The sequence below is a fragment of the Zophobas morio genome, unplaced genomic scaffold (genome assembly GCF_036711695.1).
Source record: "Zophobas morio isolate AGI-343-1 ecotype UQ-CSIRO unplaced genomic scaffold, CSIRO_AGI_Zmor_V1 ptg000026l, whole genome shotgun sequence".
NCBI lineage: Eukaryota > Metazoa > Arthropoda > Insecta > Coleoptera > Tenebrionidae > Zophobas > Zophobas morio.
In genome coordinates this window covers 4,587,095-4,609,858 of record NW_026972131.1, presented here as the reverse complement: position 1 = coordinate 4,609,858, position 22,764 = coordinate 4,587,095, and the positions used below count along the sequence as shown (strand labels likewise).

Below are 22,764 nucleotides of genomic sequence, written 5' to 3'. Positions count from 1 at the left end.
TATAATAATTCCATTTATTCACCAGAAACTTTTAAACGAAATAAAATCTAATCGACTAGAAATAACGGCAAAGTTGTGCTAGGCTCATCTGGCAACGTTGCAAATTATATAAATGTTTACTATGAGATTTTTACACATTGTTTTCGTCGCCCTCTGTCGAGTGGTAGCTTTATTAAATGTATTGTTGCTGCGATTTGGGTTATCTACGCGCGCGATTGGTGTCCAAGCTTTTCGCCGGCGTTTGACGGCCGACTGTTGGTGCGCCATCTCTTGTTCGCCGGCCGTTGGCCTGTTCGCTCCAAACAATAGTATGGGTCTATCTATATGTATTTAATCAATGTCTATAGGAAAACTTCGTCAAGTATTAGCTCACTATAAATTTCACATTGTGAGTTTGGGTGGGGTTAGTTTTAGGTTTTTGTTTAGATTTCACTGTTGTTCAATATAAAATGCACTTTTAGTCCAATAAAATGAGTGACTAAAAAGAAAAGCGGGTGGGTGGGCGGGGTCACTTTAAATATTTTAGGTCTAATTTGCCACTTAATGTTGTAAATTTCAGTCTTCATTTAATCAAAAAAACCAGTGACATCCAAAAGCGGAGCTGGGTGTGGTTAGTTTTATCTTTTCGTCTAGATTCTAATGTTTATCAACATAAAACACACTTTTTGTTCAATAAAATGAGTAATCAAGAGGTAAATCGGGTGAGTGGGCGGGGATACTTTGAATTTTTATACATAGATTCGATCACATGACAAAATCAAATTCCATTTCTATTTAATCAAATAAGCCAATGAAATTCAAAATCGAAGGTGGGTGGGGTTTGTTGTAGGTTTTTGTTTAGATTCCACTGTTGTTCAATATAAAATGCACGTTTCGTCCAATAAAATAAATGACCAAAAAGAAAACCGGGTGGGTGGGTGGAGCCACTTCGATTTTTTTAAGCCTGATTCGCTACTTGACGTAGTAAAACTCAGTCTTCATCGAATCAACAAAAACTATGAAATTCAAAAGTGGTGATGGGTGGGATTAGTTTTACGATTTTTGTCAAAGTTTCATTCTGAAATTTATTGTTTTCTCCCACACAAGATTTTTGTATTTGTAATATTATTAAGGACTACCAATGTTTTCCCCATTTTACAACATTTAAAAAAATAATCATTGAATTTGTGTAAAAACATTAACTAAAAAAAAAAATAGATTAATTGTTTTCTCCCTACACCCTTCAGTTATGATAAGCATGATACATTTTTAATCAAAATATATTTACTTATTCCCTCCAAAAAATTGATGATGTCAGCTCAAAAGTTTGCCGAATAAAACTGTATAAAATATGATCAGTCTGTACTTATGATTTATTATTGCATTCACATTTTTTGTATTTGCATATACAGAGTGACTAAAAAAAAATGAATGCGTGAAATTATTTTATTGATCTAATCAGGAACTACAAAACCGAATGCTTTGAAATCTTGGAGATGTTTGAAAGTTATCATAAGCATGGTAAATTTTTTATCAAAATGTATTTGCTCATCTCCCTAAAAAATTTATGACGTCACCCCAAAATTTTGCTGAACAAATCCTATCTAAAATGTACAAAATATGATCAGTCTTGTGATTTATCACTGCATTAATATTTTTTTGATTTGAGTATACGGGATGTCTGAAAAAAATTAATGACTAAGTCAATTTATTTTATTGTTTAAATCATGAATTGCAAAACTGAATATGTACTTTGAAATATTGACGTTGTGAAGTTATTGTAAGCATGGTAACTTTTTAATCAAAATGTATATGTTTATCAACCCTCAAAAATTGATTACGGCATCTCAAAATTTTGCCGAATAAATTCTTCCGAAAATGTGTAAAATATGATCAGACTATACTTGTAACTTATCACTGTATTCGTATTTTTTAGATTTGCTCATACAGGATGACTAAAAAAAAATTAATGAATCAGTCAATTTATTATTGATCAAATTAAGAACGAGCCACCCTATTTTCTCGAAAATGTGAGAATACGCTCGTCTTTATAACAATAAAATACAATAATGATAATGTAAGAATTATAACAATAACATTCAAAATATTTTGTTCAATTGAGGCTTACGAATAATTTTTAAAATAAAATGAACCGCGACTGATTTTGTTTGCTGAAAACTCTCTACTTTTACGTTTTCTCGGCCTTTCATGAGCCCTAGACGACGAAGAAATAGGTCTCCCGTTTCCGTCTGTCTGCCGTCCCGGATTTTTATTAGACAGATAATCTCCGAAAGTACTGGACCGATTATTGCGAAATCTTGTATTTATATTAGGAATATCATGTAGATGGTAAAACGCTAACCAAAATTTGTCTAATCATCCCACCACTAATGCGATGACGTCACTTCAAAATTGTACATAGTAAATGGGTTTTAAATTGTATAAAATAACATAGTCCTACACATGTAGTTTATGACTCCGAATTGAGTTTTTACCCGAAACGTCCAGATTTTTGGAAAAAAAATCAAAATTATAAAACAACATTTTGAAATTTAATTTTTAATCTGCTAACCAGAATGCTTTGAAATGTTGCAGATGGTTTACAATTATGACAAGCATGATAAATTTTTAATCAAAATATATTTACTTATCCCCTCCAAAAAATTGATGACGTCAGCTCAAAAGTTTGCCGAATAAATCCTATCTAAAATGTACAAAATATGATGAGTTGTGATTTATCATTCCATTCATATTTCTTGGATTTGCATATACAGGGTGACTCAAAAAAATTAATGAATGCGTGAATTTATTTTATTGATTTAGGGCCGGTTTATCAATGCTCAGTTAAAAGTGTCTGTTAAGTAACTGTCAGATAAGGGTAACTATCAGTTAACGGAGGTAAAATGTTTATCAATGCACGATCTTTCTTCCAGTTTCGTAGCTCGAAGTTTAGCTGTTACTCTCTTAAGTTGGTAACGCTCACCCCACTGGAAATGAGTTGTGATTGGTCAGTTTAAAACTACCCCGACCTTGAAAGTTCCATCAGATTCGATCCGCATTCGGTATTCAACGATTGTATATCGCGTTTCACGTGATCAATCATGAAAAAGCAAAATTTAACATTAGAAAAAAAGTATTGGAAATTAAAAATGAAACAAGTAGGTACACCTATAAATAAATACAGAGAGATCGAAAAAGAAATTAGTCAAAGTTGGCCATGCACAAAAAGGCTTTTGTCTTTTAGTTTAAAATAATTTTTGATTAACCGTCATGTTGACAAAAGTAATTTGCACTGTTATCAAACGAAATTAAAGCTTTTTTGTTATTAGAATCTTCAGAAATGGGATAAATTCTAGACAAAATTGGAAAACGGTGATTTTAATTCGTTCTTATGTGTTTTAAAAGTAGGCGTCATAATTCTAATTTTAAACTGTCAATTTGACATTTAATAAAAAAAATTAAATTACCCTACCACCGTGATTACGACAAACGGTTTGTCGTGCATGGCCTACTTCGATTAATTTCTTTTTCGATCTTGCGGTATTATTAGATAGGTTTTGAGTTTTTGGTACCCACATTAGACCTGGAAAATAATCAGCTAATAATAAGTGTTTTTCTCATCTTTTCTCTGTCAATTTGTTGCACAACATAAGTCCTCATCAAAATATTGTTAAATTCATAACAGATTTATTTGGATTTGTTAGGTTATGTTGCCACTAACTGGTGGATAACGTTTTAACTGACAGTTTGAACTGTCAGTTAATTTATCAGGCACTTTGACCACCAGTTTTGAGCTAGCGGGTAATGATAAACAGGTTAACTCACAGACAAGCTTTAACTGCCAGTTACTTTAACTTAACTGCGCATTGATAAACCGGCCCTTAATCAGGAACTACAAAACCGAATGCTTTGAAATCTTGGAGATATTTTAAAGTTATCATAGGCATGATAAATTTATAGTCAAAATGTATTTGCTCATCCTCGCCTAAAAAAATGATGACGTCACCCCTAAATTTTGCTGAATAAATCCTATCTTAAATGTGCAAAATATGATGAGACTATACTTGTGATTTATCACTCCATTCATATTTTTTGGATTTGCATATACAAGGTGACTCAAAAAATTAATGAATGCGTGAATTTATTTTATTGATTTAATCAGGAACTACAAAACCGAATGCTTTGAAATCTTGGACATGTTTTAAAGTTATCATAGGCATAATAAATTTATAGTCAAAATGTTTTTGCTCATGCCCCCCTAAAAAACTGATGACGTCACCTCAAAATTTTGCTGAATAAATCCTATCTTAGATGTGCAAAATATGATGAGTCTGTTGTTATGATTTATCATTCCATTTATATTTTTTGGATTTGCATATACAGGGTGACTCAAAAAAATTAATGAAAGTATGAATTTATTTTATTGATTTAATCAGGAACTACAAAACCGAATGCTTTGAAATCTTGGAGATGTTTTAAATTTATCATAAGCATGGTATAATTTTGATCAAAATGTATTTGCTCATCCCCCCTAAAAATTTGATGACGCCACTGCAAAATTTTGCTGAAAAATGCTTAAATGTATAAAGAATGATGAGTCTATACTCTCACTGCATTAATATTTTTTAGATTTGCTTATACAAGGTGTCTGAAAAAAATTAATGACTGAGTCAATTAATTTTATTGATTAAATCAAAAATTACAGAAAGGTAATACGAAAAAAGACATAATAGGTTTGCAGTCGTGACGTTCCCGACGAGGGAAGTACTGTCTAAACTCTTTAGACCAATTTTTATCAATTAAGCTATAATGAGTATTATTTTGGCACGTAGTTATTAATATAATAATAATTACTTCATTATTATTATATATAAGGGGGAGTACAACTTTAACTTTGGGAGGGGCGCGTGTATATTCAGTTACGCTACTGACCGTGTCATTTCTTTATCGGCGGCTTCGCACGTTCAGGCAAAATACTAAATAAACAACCTAGTAGACATAACAGTGTGGGGAAGCTGGAGAGGACGAGGGCGGCGAAAAAAACTGTGTATGCGTGAGGCTGTGTTTTCTGTTTTCTGATTATTCAGATTTGCTTAAACAGTTGGCTCAAAAAAATTAATGAATGAGTCAATTTATTTTATTGATTAAATCAGGAACGGTTCACCCCATTTTCCCAGAAAATTTTGGGAGTACAATACTGTTATTTTTGTTATTATACTGCACAAATCCAAGTTGATATATGTGTCCTTGGAAAAATGCTAATGAGGTCATCGCAAAATTGGGGAAAGAAAAAATTCAACTCGAGAATGCTGGATATTTTCGACGAATTTTTGTATTATTCTTTGTATGCAGTTATTTATTTGTTCTTTCATTTACTGAATCTCAATAAAAATATTACAAAAAATATGACACTTTCATTAACTTTTCAGTTTGCAAAAAACAAATGCTCTGAAATCTTGGAAGCGTTGTAAAGTCATCTTAAACATGTAAATCTTTAATCAAAATTAAAAAAAAATTAATGACGTCATCTGTCAACTGTGATCCTGATTTTGTTTATTATTGTTATTTTTCTTGTTTAATTCGTATTGTTCTTTGGATACATTATATGAACATCAATTACACACACCCGTGGTGTTGTGGTAGCAGACCAGCTTCACAGAGTTTATTAATCAAATCAAGAACAGTTTATCTTATTTTCCCGAAAATTTGAAAATGCAACACTACTACTGTTAGTATTGTACACTTAACAGTCTGCACATAGATTCATTTTAACTTATAGGGGTTACCATAAAAAATAAAATCACAAAATTAAATTTTATAATTTTTTGAAGATGTATTTATTGGAATGTACTTCGTGAGGTCTAAAGAAACTTAAGACAATTTTTTTATATTAATAAAATTTCGTTTTTTGTTTAATTGTAAAATTCCAAGAAAATGTCTTCTGCATTCAAAGAATTAAGGAAACTATCAAAGATACCGTAAAACCGTAAAAGATTCATTTATCTCCATTAAAATTAATTTAGACCATTCTCCTTTTAATACTCTTCATTTGGTTGATGTCTTGGCTGTTAAAGTGTCAGTTGACTCAGTTATTACTGTTACAATGTTTGTCGTTTACTTTCCGCCATCTCTCTCAATTGATTACTTTCGGTCTGTTTTTGACGCTTTCTCATCATTTGAATTAATTCTCGATCGTGATGTAATTATTGTTGGGGATTTTAATGTCCCGCATTTTATAAATGTGGCAGGATCTATTTACATTACAGGCAAAGCTGTTTCTTTAATTGATCTTATTGAATTTATGAAATAGAAACAAATCTCTTAATTGTGTCAAATATCTGGATTTTATCAAAATTTAATGTTTATAATTTTGTTTACTTATTTACACTTATATTTATATAACTGTATAAACATACATTTTTTTGTAATATTCTGTAATTAGGGCCCGCCCTGTAGAATATTTTTTACAATAATAATAAAAATAATAATAGATTGATTAAATTGCCGACGCGTTTCGCCAACCACGTTGGCATCGTGTAGACAAAACTAAACTCAGTCCAGTATAATTAATCAAAATAAATTCTTACCATTCTGTGTTCGTCCAGTATTGCATAAGTAATAACCCCTGGCGCAGTCTGGACACTGCTTCAATTGACTGATCTGGAGATTTGGCAGCATTTACGGTTCTTAAAACAGCCATAGCATCTCTCAATAAAACCGAAATTATAAGAGACCATTCCAAACAGCTGGCTTCCATAAACAGCTGTAGCAGATATCTAAAAACAATTCACAACAGTAAGTGTACAAATCGTTCATGATTTTATGCAAACCTGAGCTGAACTTCCGAGCGATGCGACCCTTTATTGTCAGAATTGTTCAACTGTTCTAAAATTTGCGACGACGGTACTTCCCAGTTCTCAGTGCTTGCGTTCCCCATTACATCCCTATCGTCATCCCAAACGGAACTAACTGCACTCATTCCAGTGTCATCCACTCTACCTCTTGATTGCGCCTCCAGTATTTTATCGCAAACTTCGTTTTTACAGTCGCCATATAAATCGATTCTTTTATCATAAAATGAAGAGTTTCTTGCAAAATCACACTTGTCGTCGATTTTATTAGTGCGACTTTCGACGTCACTTTGAGACAGTTCTCCGAGCTCCGTTTCGGCCATCTGACTCGACGAATCCAACGTGTTTATTGGCGTGACTAAACCTGTACATGGTAAACCTTGGAAACTCATATAGCCACTATCGCCAACACGACTCGACGTAGTTTGGTAATTTACGTCGATCTTTAGTAATTTCAAACGGTCCTCAACATTGGGATGAGAACTATCTGCTGAACAACGAACAAATGAGCCATAGAGTGTTTAATGCAAATACAAAATAATGCAATTTTGCCAAGTTATCCGTCAATAAGCAGCATGCTTGAAAATCATTTTTAAAATTCGCCATCTATTAATTCATAATCTTTAAGGCTCCGCCACACGGTCATTAAAAGATGCCAAAATAAGGCAAAACGCCAACCCATTTTGCGCCTTTATTTTAACAGTTGAAGAGAAGGGCGATACGTGTGCGTGCTCATGACATAAAAATCTTTAAGGAAGAGTCTTGTATTTTTTTAAAAACGTAGCAGTTTTTAAAATAAAAAATAAAGTGCGTAAAACCCCAGCGGATTTTTAGCGAAAACTATAACTCGGTGTGCTTTTAAAAAATATCGAGGTGATAGAGAATTTTTTTCTACTTTAGGCGCCATTCTTCGTTTTCTGTTAAAATTTTACTTCTTTTAGTTATTGTAAAAAAACTGCAAGCATTTTGGGCAAATTTTGGTAAGTTAGGCAACCCAAAATATTAGCTGAGGCGGTAAGCTGTACTTTATGGCCCACACAATAGAGCACCTTTTAAATACCTTAAGCTTATTTGACCACCCTTTGAAGTACCTGACAATAGCATTAAGAAGGATATAGGCGAGTAAAATTTTTACAGAAATATGATGACATTTCTACGTTGTTGTTTTGATTTGATTCCCCCTTTTAATTAAATGAATGATAAATGGAATTTTATTATTGGAATACATTCAAGCTATATTAGGGATGTAGGATATGTCTATGACAATATTCCATAATTAAGCAATATGACAATACATATGTGCAGTAAAGCAAATAAAACTGCAGCTATAAATTACTACAATTCCTAAGAGAGGAGTACTTATACTGCACAAATGGAAACGGGTACATACAAACTGGCTGACGCAGTCGGTTTTTTAATCCGGCCCCGAATATTGAATATAGGTACGTTGGCTCCGACAGTACGAAAGGGAGAGATAGATTTTATGATACCAAAGAATTTTCAAGCAGAAATTTATAGATAGCAAAAAGGTTTAATCGCATTGCGTTTTGTGAGTTTGGTAAACAGAGTGCTGACATCCCTGCCTCTATACACTGCATTTAAATATTAAACAATCACAGGAAACTATCATCATCAATAAAATCATATTAATAAAAAAAAAAATAATAACAAAAAAGCAAAGACCCCTTCAAAGCATAAAATTCAACATTTTACACTTATTGCCAAAAAAAACTTAACATTTGTCTATAAATCTTTTTTCAATATATATATTTCGGAGTTGCTGATTTCGACTCCACCACGAGTCAACAATTTCTGGTAGCATGGCATTTAAATAAAAATTTTCTAATGCATTTACCATATGTTTATTCCAGAAGTCATCATCTCTTTCAATCAAAAAATATTCTAAATCTACGTTAGTGTAGATGATAAAATAACACCATTTTCTTTTAGTTATATGCACTGGACCCTGTTATACCTGATGCATACCTATAGTTGTGGTTCGGGTTGAAACTAGGTAATTGTAATAACTGGATTTATTGAACAATAAATTAATGATTTTATTTTTAATAGCTCTTTAATATTTTTACTGCAAGCCGCATATGAACATTTAATCTCTGCAATTGAATTAGAATTTATTAACCCATCTGGAGAAGCTCCTAAAAATTTTTTTCAAATTTGTTAGAGCTTCAAATTTTTCTTTGGCCTTTTCTTCATTGTCAATAGCAAATTGTATAGACTTGGGCAATTTTTTCATAAAGTTTTATCGGAATGCACAATATTTTTAACGGTATTTGCGATGTTAATTCCGTCTCTCATTTTGTCCTTTCTTTACTCCATTCCCTACACATTCGCTGACCACAAGTACCTTTTTCAATAGCGTTTACGTTACTCTGTGACAGCTTTATTAATAAATCCGATTTTTTTCTTTCATACACTTCGTTTTCGTTTGTTCATCGTTGACGATATTATTTTTACCGGAATCCAGACAATTTTTTAATAGAGGTTTTAGTTTTATTAATCGTTTTTGTTTTTTTCAATTTTTGTTCCACAAACGCCTTCGTATACTAACATTGGCCTCTCCAATTTTTTTTGTTTTTGAATAACGGAATTAGGAACGTACCCTTATTATTATAACTTATTGCCGCAGCAAAGCATCACCCTTGATACGATCCTCGTGCAGAAAAACTTAAAAACTGATTCTTTTTCCTCCCACAAATTTATTAACGACAGAATTGTAGCATTCCACAGCATTGTTCTCAATATCAAAAAGTAAACTAGACGACAAAGTTGCAATTCTATTTAAAACTTGTTTGTAAGGTTCGTATAAAACACCATTTGCGAAAGTAGAAAATAAAATATCATTTGACTGTCCACTTTTATAACAAAAATAACTTGCACATTGTTCGTGATTGCCAAATATATGCTGGAAAAGAAGGAAGAGGCTCATTTTTGCTAAATTTAATAGCACTTATAATAGCTGTTCTAAATTTTAAAATACTATTTTTAAAAACATTTTTAATAGCGATATCTGCTTTCGTTGTTTTAACTATTTCTCTAATTTTGGAACAATAATTACGAAGTATGTGATTTCTACATTCAATTTCTTCTATAAAATAATATGCATCATTTGGTTTTGCAGCCCGAACTTTTTTTAATACGCTACTATCCTCGTCGCCTATAATTCTCCTATAAAGTATCTAAAGCAAATCCCTCTGAAACTTCCATGGACATAGATGTTTGCTCCTAGTTTTTAAAACAGTTATGTGTTGGAATTTCTTTTTTCTGTTTCATATAGATTTTGCAGAAACTACAAAGTTTGTTTTTGACTCCTACATAAAGTATTTTTTTAGTTCTGGCACCAATTATACGTCCTACCCCAGACAGTGCATTGTAACGGTAGTATATGGGACGCAATCATTATCTACCTCCCTCGCCTTCACAGCTAATCGGTACTCTTCTTTACCTGCGTTTTGGTTTGTTCTTCGAAAAGTACTTCGATGCTCTTTAGAACTCTAGCCTCGGCTTTACGATATGTCGCCTGGGGTATTTGAGGGATATCTAGAGCTGAACAAAATTCTGAAATTTGAGAATAACCTACGACCGTTGATCTAGCTCCACAAATAGCTGCATAATTGACTTTGTATATATGATTTTCAGGTTCAGTACAAAGATTACCGAATATTCCGTACATATGAAATTTGTAGTAGAAAACAATTTTTAAACGATAACAATTTTCATGAGTTATTTCAATATTATCTAAAGTACTGATTGATTTCAGTGTTGTTAATAAGTGGCCTATGTCAACAATTCTACGTCCAGTACTAATTTCTCGACGTGTTATGACCTCTAGAGTACGAAAAAAGTGGTCTCCCGTTTTCGTATGTCCGTCTGTCTGTCTGTCTGTCTGTCTGTCTGTCTGTATGTCTATCTGTCTGTCTGGTGTCTGTATCCATTTTTTATTAGACAAGTGTTCTCCGAAACTACTGGATCGATTATTGCCACATTTTATATGTATATTAGAAATATCATGTAGATGGTTAAACGCTAACTAAAATTTGGCAAATCATCTCCACCACCAATGGGATGACGTCATCTCCAAAATTTATAATACAAAGTTTTTTAAATTTGATAAAATTAGATACTCCTGCACTTGTGGTGTGTAAATCCGTGTAGAATTTTCACCCTAGACATCTAGAATTTTTGGACAAAATTTTAACATATCCGGGTTCTCATAAAAAAAATAAAATTCGCATAATCAAATTTTATAATTTTTCGAAAAAGCTGGGTTTGTTTTATTGTATTTCAGAGGCGAGAGAAGTTCTGTTGAAATAACCTTCCACCAATTTGCTTCATTCAAAATACATTCCGAGAGGTAACTAGGTATGTACCTACCTAAATTTCTAAGATTTCGGGTTGAAAAATTCCAAGATTACTAAGAAATACTCACAATAACGAACCTTCGTACCTACAATAAAATATTCTTGGAAATTTAATTTTACTTTTCTACCTACTTACAGAATTTTTATGGAAACAGGAATTTAAAAATAAGAGGAAGAATTATGGTCGGAATTATATATATGAACAAGCATTTTTTTGTTGTGTGTATTGCGAGTAAAGATCACAACAGTCTCTGACAATGATTTTATTAATTTATTTTAAAACACACATTTGGCTTTTTTCTTTTCTTATGACAGTAAATTAGGTTAAACCGCATATCAAAAATTCTCTTTCAAGGGACTTTATGCTAAAAAAAGGTAGGAGGTGCTATTTAAAATATTATCGATGACGTCATACACCTGTCAAATATCGCTCAAAACTTTTGAAACTAATATTACAAAATGCCAATTTTTGTATACCAGTAGACGTGTTTTTGCGTTTTTACTTCTCGAACGTAAGCTAAGAAATATTGTTTGTTTTCTTTCATAGTAGATAAATATTTTAGTTCCTTACTCTGCTCTACCTGCAAGCCGGGATACACTTCCCCCGCTGACAATAGCAGTAATAAAACTAGTTATTGTAAACGAAGTGAACGATTTTAACCCTTAGAGATGAGTGGCAGCTGTCATAACGAGGTAGCATGGGTGTTTTACAAGTTGCATATCTTTTAAAATAGAAATTTTCTTGAGGTGTGGTAGAGCCTTAAGCATTTATAGTAACACGAGTAAAAAAAGAAAAAGTATTGTAATATTAAATACCTAACGCCATATTTTGAGCCACAAACGTCGCCGAAGTCGGATAGGGCCATAAAAACTCTTCATGCAAATGCTTCAAAGCCTGAACGAAATCGTCTATTCTGGCAGCTCGATCGCGTTCTTTTCCCAGCCACGTCACCAAGTGGAAATCTAAATGGGCTGCAAAGTATCCTAAATCGGTTAAACGACGCGTGGACAATAATCTTCTCGCGTGTTTTTGTAAGATAACGTCAATAAAAAATTCTTCAGCTGTATTGCCTGATGAACCTCGAGTTTCGTTTTTGCTCAAACCGACCGTACTCGGCACAGATTTTTTTCTTCCAGAGTGGGGCGACTCAACGAAGTTGTTATTGTTACTACTTGTGGTATTGCTTGTTCTATTTTCAACTAGTTTCGGTGATATCGTTGTACTGTAACTTCGAACCCGCGGTCCTTGCACGTTGCCTAGTATTAAAGAGAGATCATCTGCATTTGGACTAACCGGTGGAGTCTGTTGGGATAAGCCTAATTTCGGAGGTAAGATAAACGAAGTACGAGGAGATTCAACGTCATTTGGATCTAACAAAAAAAAAAGAGTAAAACGGATGTTGACGAATTGTGATGGGTTTTACCTATTGCCCTAAGAAACCGAACTAAGTCTTTAGCGAGTTCCCACTTAGACTGATCTAATGCTGTATTTAATAATAAAGTGGCGTACTGTCTACTAACAGAAGACGTTTCCAAATTTTGTAATATAATGAGGTAGGACGCTGCTGTATCAAGTTGTCTTTTTGCCATGCACTCTTGAAAAAGATCTTTTGGTTTACCGGCCGCTGAGAATAAATACGGCCAAAGTGCAATTTCAGTCTTTCTAGCACATTGCACAACGGTTTGTAAATAAACGGGAAATTCCATTATAAATTCGATTACACTAGGTAACTGAGCGTCCGGAATGGGTTCTTTACTGGTTGCTTCCTCTTCCAAAACCTGCAAAACCAACATAACAAAAGAAATTTACAATATTTAAATTCACCTCATGCAACAGAAGCTCCAAAGAATGAGGAAAATAGGGCAAGCTCATACAACTTCGCGCAATTTCCCAAGCGTGATACCCAAGGTTTCTTCTAATCAATTGACGTAATATTTGATGTAGGTACACTTGACTCTGTAACCATTAAATCATTAAATTTCTACAATAAATAATTTAAATCAAACTTACAGTACGTTGCAAAACACTGAAAGGTAGTGAAAATGGAGAATTTGTGTCAGATGTATACAGAATGGTATCATTTTCAGCACCCAGTATAATAGCATCCTCAAAAAGAATTGCTACAAAAACAACCAAATTAATTAATTGTTTGTAACACATACAAATTTACCTAGGGGATATATTTTAAGATGAAATGGTAACATAATTCTCTTTGACATAAAAGTATGCGTTTTATCCCCATCTTTCGGATATAACGGCAACCAAACTCTCATACCATGAGCTCCACAAAACAACCACAAAGCTTCCGTTAAATGTGCCTACAAAACTTGTATAAAAATAAAAATTACTTACGTAAGAAAAACAATACCTTTTCGACTCGCCTCCTACTCGGAACCCACACATTTTCGACGCAACTCGCGAGAACGGTAGGCATAGAACACGTGTATCGCTCCCCGTTTCTAACCTCTCTTTGTACCATAAGGAGTCGTCCACTGACATTTAAAACTATACTTTCGGAATTATGATGCTGCCCCCGACCAGTCTCGGTCCTTAGCGATGTCAGTGTTATTGAAACTATACACGCAGGATGGACAGCTAGAGCCGATATGTCTATCGTTTGTACTTTGAAAACTTCCATAATTCCAACTACAATTTTTTCAAATTAACACGTTTAGTCTAACTAAATCTAACTAATAAAACCTGTAGAGCTATATTTGAGGACCCAAATCGACACATGTCCATCCGAACCAAAAATAATTAGTTGATCTTGAAGTATATTCATCAGAAGAACGGGTGATGAAACGGGAACTATTTTGGCAAACTTATTGTCTAATTTTGAATCTCTGGGGTAAAAACGGACTTCGTCGGCGTTTTCAAGAATGCTATAGCAACCCATTACTATAAAATCTCGCCACCATAGCAAACCTCCGAGGACAATGAAGTCTTTCTCCTGAGTTTCATTACCAAAGAGCTTCCAACGTCTTGTGTGCATAGAGTAATGGGCAAGTCCTGTTCTACCGGCAACCGCCATGTTTTGGCCTTCGGCATCTATTGCTGAATACTAACAAAGTAATGGTCAAACATTAATATGGTGTACTCAAAAAAAATTCATGCGACCGAGATAGTACACAATACAACAATAAAATCTGTCAGAAGGTTATGATTCATTCATACGTCCGAACTTTATATAAAATAGTATAAAAATTTAGGGTGATATCCCCATAAAAGTATAGTCAAGTTTTTGAATAGACACTCAGTTGAATGAGATATTAATCATTATAATACAAAAATAGACAAAAGTTCGTATTTACTTATTGCGATTATAAAATGTTTGCCGTTTTAATTTATCGGATAATTCAAAATAATACAGTAGAACACTAAAAATTGAAAAGTTCCCAGAACGGATAATGTTGCAAGAATTGAGAAATCGGAAACTTAAAAAATCGGGAAATCTAAAAATCGAAAAGTCGAAAAATTTTTAAAACCGAAAAACCAAGATGGCAAAATTTAAAAATCGAAAAATTAAAAAATAGAAATATTGAAGAACTGAAAAATCGAGAAATAAAATTTTAAAAATTGAAAAGTTAAAATATCGAAAAGTTGACAAAAATCGAAGCATAAAACTGTTAAAAAATTGAAAAACCCAAAGTTTAAAAAACGGAAAATTGAAAATCCAAAAAGTAAAAAGTCGAGAAATCAAAAAATCCAGAACTCGAAAAGTCGAAATACTAAAAAATCCCAAGACTCAAATATTGAAAAACTGAAAAATTGAAGAATCGAAAAACTGAAAAATCACAAAATTGAACGAAATATCCAAAAATTAGAAAATTAAAAAATTGAGAAACCGAAAAGTCAAAAAAGCAAAGTCGAAAAATCGCAAACTTAACAAATCGAAGAATTGAAAAATCAAAAACCTGAAAAATCGGAAAATTGAAGAACTGAAGAGCTGAAAGATCGAAACTTTGGGAAGTGAAGATGTGGGAAAACAAAAAACAAAAAATCTAAATCTAAAAATCTAAAATTTGAAACATTGAAAAATTAGCATATCGTAAAATTGAAAAATGGCGAAATCCAAACATCAAAAAATCAAACAAATAAAAATTCGAAAACCTAAAATTTAAAATTTAAAAACTGAAAAATCAACGAATCGAGAAATCGAAACTCGAAAATTTAAAAAATTGGAAAATTTAAATATCGGATAATTTCAAAATCGAAACATCGAAAAATCGAGAAACCAAAAAATAAAAAATCGAAAAATTGAAACACCGTGAAATTCAAAAAAATCGAGGAGTCGAAAAGTCGGGAAGTGGAAAATCGAAAAATTGATAAATCGAGAAATTGAACAATCAAAACACCGAAACATCGGAATTCGATAAAACGAGAAAACAAAAAATTGAAAAATCGAAAAATTTTAAAAATGAAAAACTGGAAAATCGAAAATTTAAGAATTCGAAAAATTGAAAAATTAAAATATAAAAGAACTGAGAACTCGAGATATCGAAAAACCTAGAATTTTAAAGAATGAAATATTAAAACATCGAAAAGTTGGAAAATTGAAAAATCGAAGTATAAAAGAGTCGAAAAATTTAAAAATCTAAAGTTTAAAAATAAATTGGAAATCCAAAAAGTAACAAATCGAGAAATCAAAAAAAATCCAGTAATCCAAAAATCGAAATTATGAAAAATCTCATTAGTAAAAGGCATATCCAAAAAATTGAGAAATTAAAAAATTGGAAAATAGTAAAATTGAGAAATCCAAACATGGAAAAATCAAAAAAATAAAAACTGGTAAATATAAAATTTAAAAATCGAGAAATTGAACAATCGGTTAATTGAAAAAGCTAAACGTCGAAAAATTGAAATATAGAAGAACTCGAGAAATCGAAAAACCTAAAATTTTAAACTTGAAAAGTTAAAATATCGAAAAGTTGAAAAAAATCGAAGCAGTTAAAAAATTGAAAAATCTAAAGTTTAAAAAACGGAAAACTGAAAATCCAAAAAGTAAAAAGTCGAGAAATCGAAAAATCCAGAACTCGGAACGTCGAAATACTAAAAAATCCCAAAACTCATATATCGGAAAACTGAAAAATCCGAAAACTGAAAATTCAGAAACATCAAAATTTGAAAAATTAAAAAATATTGAAGAACTGAAACACCAAAAAATCAAAAAAATTAAAATTCAAAAATCTAAAATTGAAAAATCGAAAAACTGAAAAATCAACAAATCCAGAAATTCAAAAATCGGATAATTCAAAAATCGAAACAACGAAAAATCCAGAAACTGAAAAGTAAAAAATCAAAACATCGTAATATTCAAAAACTGAGACATCGAGAAATCGAAAAATCGAGGAGTCGAAAATTCGAGAAGTCGAAAAATCGAAAAATTAAGAAATCGAAATAGGCCAAAATCGAAAAATCGAAAAGTTAAAAATGGAAAAATTGATAAATCGAGAAACTGAACAATCAAAACATCGAAACATCTGAATTCAATAAATCGAGAAATCAAAAAATTGAAAAAAGGATAAAACAGTCGAAAAATTGAAAAAAAGTTTAACAGTAAATTGAAAATTCAAAAAGTAAAAAATCGAGAAATCAAAAAAAAACCAGCAATCCAAAAATCGAAAAGTCGAAATATTGAAAAATCTCACAACTCAAAGAAATATCCAAAAAATTGAGAAATCAAAAAAATTGGAAAATTGAGAAATCGAAAAACTAAAAAAGCAAAGTCGAAAAATCGTAAGCTTAAAAAATCGAAAAATTGAAGAACTAAAGATGTGAAAAATCAAAACGTTAGGAAGTCGAGAAATGGAAAAATAAAAAAATACTTCAGAAATCAGAAAACTGAAAATCTAGAAACGTGAAAATTGGAAAAATTGAATTTAAAAACCGTAAAATTGAAGAGCACAAAAATTGAGAAATCGTTTCATTGAAACATCGGAAAATTGAGAAATCGAGAAATCGAAATTTTGAAGAATGGAAAAATTGAAAAAGCCCAAAATTGAAATATTGAAAAATTGAGACATCTAAAGTTGAAAAATCAAGAAATCGAAAAGCCGAAAAATCTCAATAGCGTATTTATAAATCACAAGTTCGGGACCGTGCTACTTTTTAACATTTAAATAGGAAAATGTTGATTTTTTTCCAAAAATCTTGACGTCTAAGGTGATTTTTTCATGCCTTAGGAAAATAAAACGTAAAGAATACAATAGCAAAAATTTTAAAATGCGCTTTACGAAAAATTAGTTAAAGAGGAAAATATTAAGAACTCTGACAAAAGATCTACCCTAAAACCAGATCGCTGAGTGTAGGGCCAGCATAAAGGAAGTAATAAATCATCCAAACAGTACACCCAATAAAATGGAACAGACAAAATAAAGCTTCAAACATGATTTTTAAACTAAAATTCTGAAGTTTATAAACTGCACATTTTTTATTTATTTATATCTTTATTTCTTTATTTTATTTTATTTTGTTTTCGAAATACCGAGTGTCTGGAAAATGGCAGATTAACTCTTCAGTACGTTATATACGGAGGGTTCGGAAATCCCAAAAAAATAATAAAAAAATTCTTTATGATGTATAGTCTTTACCATTTCTATTGAAACACCACCTGTTGATTTTGCCTAAAATTTAGCAATTGCTAACAGTTTTCGGTTGATTGACAACGGCTTTTAGTTAAAAAATTGTGTGAATATGAACGTTGCCAAATTTACGATCAACAAGTGGTGTTTCAATAGAAATGGCAAAGACTATAGATTACGAAAAAAACGTAATTTTATAAAAGTAAGATTGGCAACACTGCACACAGCTAATGTCCCACGCCCCCTGGATTCCTTGTCTCAAAGCTCCCTATTCAAGCGCAGTAAAATTTGTATTAGGTTGTCCAAGTATAATATATTTAAACAATAGCATAAGTAACCCTAGACCACATTTTTGTTCAACATTCAGTAATGCAACACACGTTTATTTATACATAATAATTGTTTTATTCACTTTCTGTAACGTCAACTCTAATAAAATATAAAACTGATATTTTTATTAACGCCAGCAAAATTTTAATATTTCAAAGTAAAAATATTTTTAATACCCCTGAGATTACACCCAGCATGTTTTTAAATTTTCATCGCCGCTGCCACTGCTTTCTCGATATTTGTCAGACCAAACCAAAACTGTGTTCTGCGCACTCCCTCCCTTTTCGAGGTGAAACCCACTCAGGTTATTTTAAGAAATGAGCGATACCGTGATTTTGCAATCACGAGAAAACAAGAAATTGAACAAGAATCAAACTTAAATATACAGGGTGATTAACGTGCCAATTGTTGTATTGTTGACTTTTTATCTAGTTTTTTTTTTATTTTATAATACGAACAGACAAAAAAAATAAAAAACTTACCCTAATAGGCCAGTTTGTGGCAGAATAAGTTGACGGAACTGGAATTACAAGCCATTGTCTTCCTTCCGCTAACGTTGAGGTCATTGAGACAGATTCACCAAAAACCCCTTCTTCCTTGGTGGATCGTTCAGAAAATATTTTTATCAAAGTGTCTGCTGAATTCACATACAATTTATCTTCTCCTTGCAAGTATAAATGATTTTGATGGCTCTATAATCAATCCATTACTTACACATAGTGCAAAAACACACCACCTTACCATACAAGGATTTATAGTTAACGCACTTTTCATAAAATCTAATTGTAAAAGGCTTGTAGTAGAAACGTTATTATTACTTGGTTCATCGTTTTCTGGCGACGATTCTTCATTAACCATCCACAGCTGGTAACCTTCTGTAGCAAACTGCATTGACTTTATTTGTAAAGGATTCTTTTTTTGGAGATCAATATTTAAACCATAATCCCACCCCAAAGAACACATGAGTAGAGATCCAAATGTTGACCACATTGCAATACCGCCTTTTTCCCATGCAGCAACTAAAGCACACCCATCCGGTGTCCATAAAACTTGTCTTATTGCACCAGGATCACCCGGATAATCTTTACTGCTTAGTATGCAATTGTGTGAAACCTCCAAGCCACCTGTGCTCTCATCAACATAGTAAACAACACACTCAGAACTGAAATAAGCTTTAGATAATGTAACGAGAAATTGCAGATGATTGATTTACTTTGCTCGTCCAAAAGTGATTAATCTGTATTTATGGTTCATTACTGTACATGTGGCATCTTCAATTCCTTGGGCCCATATTCCTTGCACTTGCTGTAAGAATAATTTTTTTCTGACATGAATTCTCACTTTTTTTTCTTTTACTTACATTTGGGTCAAATTTTAATGATGATGCTGTTAAAAATGCGGCTCTACCGTCATTTAGTACTATAGAAAACCCTCCAACTAATGGTGAATATTCGATGTTTATAATGTAGGTATTTTCTTCAACAATGGGAATTGCTGTATGTAATTGTTTAATTATACTTGTTTATAAAATATATCAAGAACATGATTACCTTTGGATACTTGCTGATTTATGCAGAAAGGTATTCTTCTCAAATCTAAGTTATAGTCCCTATGTTGAGTTCCATCCCAACGATACCTTAGTACATGGCCCTGATTTGTGGATATCATAAATTCTGACATAGTTATACACGCAATGCCAGTTATTTTACCATCCCACACCATAATTTCTTCAATCTGTATCAATAATATTGTACTAAATAATATCAGTAATTAAATTTTAAAAACTTACCATGGTCAAATGTAGCGGGGGTATGATTTCTTTAATAAATAACTCAGCACTATCTCGACGCAAATTAGCATAAGGACTGTCTGTCTGTAAATACAGCCCTTTGCTGTCTGTGATAACCCCCAGTTTGAATAGCAACAAGTGACCTTCGGATGTCTGCAAACCTTACAAATTAACAACAAAAATAGTCTATTGATACAACCTACCGCCACAACTATCATACTCGAATCTGGCTTCCATTCTGCCAGAATATTTGTACCGAATTTTTCCAAGGATTGCGGAGGTCGACGATAGAAAACAATAGGTACGCATGGCTACAAGTTCACATCATTATTATCTCTAAAAACGTCTGTTCTACTTACTTTGCAAAACCATATTGTTAGAGCATCGTCTGTTAGAACTGCAAAAAGAATCCTATCCCTGTTACAACTTATTTGCTTTATACAAGTCTGTCCTAATTTTGGTATTCTGATAACTTTTGGCCACCCAGTTGGAAAATACATTTTGTTTGAAACCTTACAAATATGCTAACATCGTACGGATAAATTATTTAGATTTTCTACATGAATATGCGACTACTGGGCACTGACGTACCAACACACAACTTTATATCATCCATACTTGTATTCCTGTCATTTTCTGCTTCTTTAGGGATATCTTCTCCTGAATTTTTTCTGAAGATGTATGTCACTTTCGTAATGTCACTTGTCGTTGTCAACGAAAACAAAGCAAGACGAAAAGTGGTAATGTGGAACTGGAAGTGGCTAAAGTTCGACAATACGCTGCACTTTCAACCTAACCATATCGTGAATGTGACAGACAAAGAACGCTCTATCAGCGGAGTACTTTTTCTGAGCGTGTGGGGGTCAGGGATCTGGAAGTAAACAATCAACAATCCTAATTAACAGTTCTTACATATTTAAAACTGTGTTCAAAACTGTGTTTAAAAGAAGAACGTAATCGGAAATTAGATGAAAAAAATCTGGAACGTATTTTTTATTTTGTAAAGCGAAAAAAGCGTATATAAAATTAGGCCAACCGGAAAATAGGTCGAAAATATTTGGTAGAATGGGCGGGGAATAAATGCATTCATTTCGTAATTATTAACAGCACCAGTCATTACTATTACTACTTTCGATTATATTGTTGGTTGCATATACAAAAATATATTTTTCTTTTATAAAATTCTCGCCAATAAAACCTACAGTGACAATTATTTGAGTCACTGTAATAAAACCCACAGTGTGATAAAAGCCAGTGAGGTAGAATTCTACCTCCATAATAAGAGCCTATAATGCTGTGCTATAATGGAACTAGTAACAGATATTATATACAGGAGGGTGTTCATTTTATTTGTTCGCGCCTGAATATTTCTGCATAGGCATTTTACGTTTTTTAAACAGCTTTGATTATTGGGAAGGAAATAAGAGTACTTAAAAGCAAGAGAGAATTACAGGAGAAAATGTAAAGACAGAAAAAGAGAAAAACGAGAAGAACAAGAAGGGAAGACAATAAAGTCTCTGAAAACAAAAGAAGAAGTATGAAGATATATAAAAAAGGAACGGAGAAGGAAGACTGAAGTCAGTAGGAAAATCAAAATACATGAATGGAAAAGACACTTTATGGAATTATTAGGAGGTTGTGAGGAAAAATGCTGCAAAATAAATAAAGGAATCACAACGACGGAAGAAATGTGGAGAGGTTCGGAACTAACAGAAGATGAAATAGGAAGATACATTGAAAGGCTGAAAAGAGGAAAGGCACCAGGAGGGGATAGAATCCAGAACGAAGCGTGGATGTTCGGAACAGAAGGAGTGAAAGAAAGGATATGGGAAAAGAAGGTATAATAATCCCATTATTTAAAAAGGGACAAAAAAGTGATGTGAAGAACTACTGGCGAGATTTAGGTGTGGAAATGAAGAGAAAGAGAATAATTTTTGAATGGATGAAACTGACAGAAGGTGTAAGCAGTGTTGGGGACAGATACTTTTAAAAGTATCTAGATACAGATATAGATATATGGAAGATAAAAGTATCTAGATACAGATTGTTTTCGATTTTTTCGAAATGTATCTAGATACAGATACAAGAAAACAGATACTTTTTGAAGCTTTGGCGAACAAAATAACTAAAAACATGTTTATGTATTTTTTATGTATTGTTTAATGAATTTTTTAAAATTAACAACATTTCGAACGTATTGTCACCTAAATTATTTCTTCTTGGTGTCAGAATTTGGTTTCCGCTACTAAACACCCGTACTACAGGTGCAGAAGAAGGGATTGTGGTATTAAATTTAAAAAATAAACATTTTACTGTAGCATAGTTATTTAAGACTGAAAAATCTTTTCTTTTTTCCTGCAAATAGGCCATCGCTTCGCTGTTTGATGTGTCGCAAATTGTGCAATATTTATTACGTACGCTTAGAAAGAATATTTTTTTGTTTTTATTCCCATACTACAGTATCCAAATTGTGTTTAAGTATATCTAATAATGATCTCCAGCATTAAAATTAATATTTCAAAAGAATACGGGAAATGATTATTCTGTGCTGAAGGTCTGTTGTCGGCAACCTGTCATAAATTATTATTATTCTTCAATATCGGCTTACGATGTTTTTATGACCATGTCCGGTAATCGTCTATCCCGGTGCGGCAGGTATATACATTTTAGGAAGAATTGCTGGTTCCGTTTAAGGCAAAATAAGTACAATTTCTTAGAAAGGTATTTAAACCACTTATTATAGAATCAAAGGCTGCCTGGCAGGCCGGAATCACCAGGATCCAACTTTAAATTTTCAGATTTTTGTTAAAACTCATTTTATTTTAATCTCGTTTCACGATTTCTGAGAATATAT

At 32.4% G+C, this 22,764-nt stretch overlaps 1 protein-coding gene across 2 annotated transcripts in view; it reads right to left on the bottom strand.

Moving 5' to 3' along the window:
* Positions 1-20,806, bottom strand: part of LOC135136012 (guanine nucleotide exchange factor subunit Rich-like) — a 28,988-nt gene extending 8,182 nt beyond the window's left edge. Inside the window, exons 1-17 of one of the 2 annotated variants that reach the window (XM_064065124.1) lie at positions 20,270-20,806; positions 20,114-20,221; positions 19,911-20,063; positions 19,672-19,855; positions 19,482-19,615; positions 19,335-19,426; positions 18,863-19,283; positions 18,604-18,813; positions 13,911-14,271; positions 13,579-13,856; positions 13,381-13,528; positions 13,221-13,330; positions 13,035-13,166; positions 12,634-12,988; positions 12,026-12,580; positions 6,810-7,320; positions 6,567-6,755 (exon numbers count right to left, since the gene is read on the bottom strand). In XM_064065124.1, coding sequence (XP_063921194.1) covers positions 6,567-6,755; positions 6,810-7,320; positions 12,026-12,580; positions 12,634-12,988; positions 13,035-13,166; positions 13,221-13,330; positions 13,381-13,528; positions 13,579-13,856; positions 13,911-14,271; positions 18,604-18,813; positions 18,863-19,283; positions 19,335-19,426; positions 19,482-19,615; positions 19,672-19,855; positions 19,911-20,063; positions 20,114-20,221; positions 20,270-20,410 — 4,082 coding nt within the window. In that variant the 5' untranslated portion in view covers positions 20,411-20,806. The remainder of the gene's footprint in view (positions 1-6,566; positions 6,756-6,809; positions 7,321-12,025; positions 12,581-12,633; positions 12,989-13,034; positions 13,167-13,220; positions 13,331-13,380; positions 13,529-13,578; positions 13,857-13,910; positions 14,272-18,603; positions 18,814-18,862; positions 19,284-19,334; positions 19,427-19,481; positions 19,616-19,671; positions 19,856-19,910; positions 20,064-20,113; positions 20,222-20,269) is intronic. The other variant, XM_064065126.1, reaches the window with a different exon arrangement.
* Positions 20,807-22,764: the final 1,958 nt, after the last annotated feature.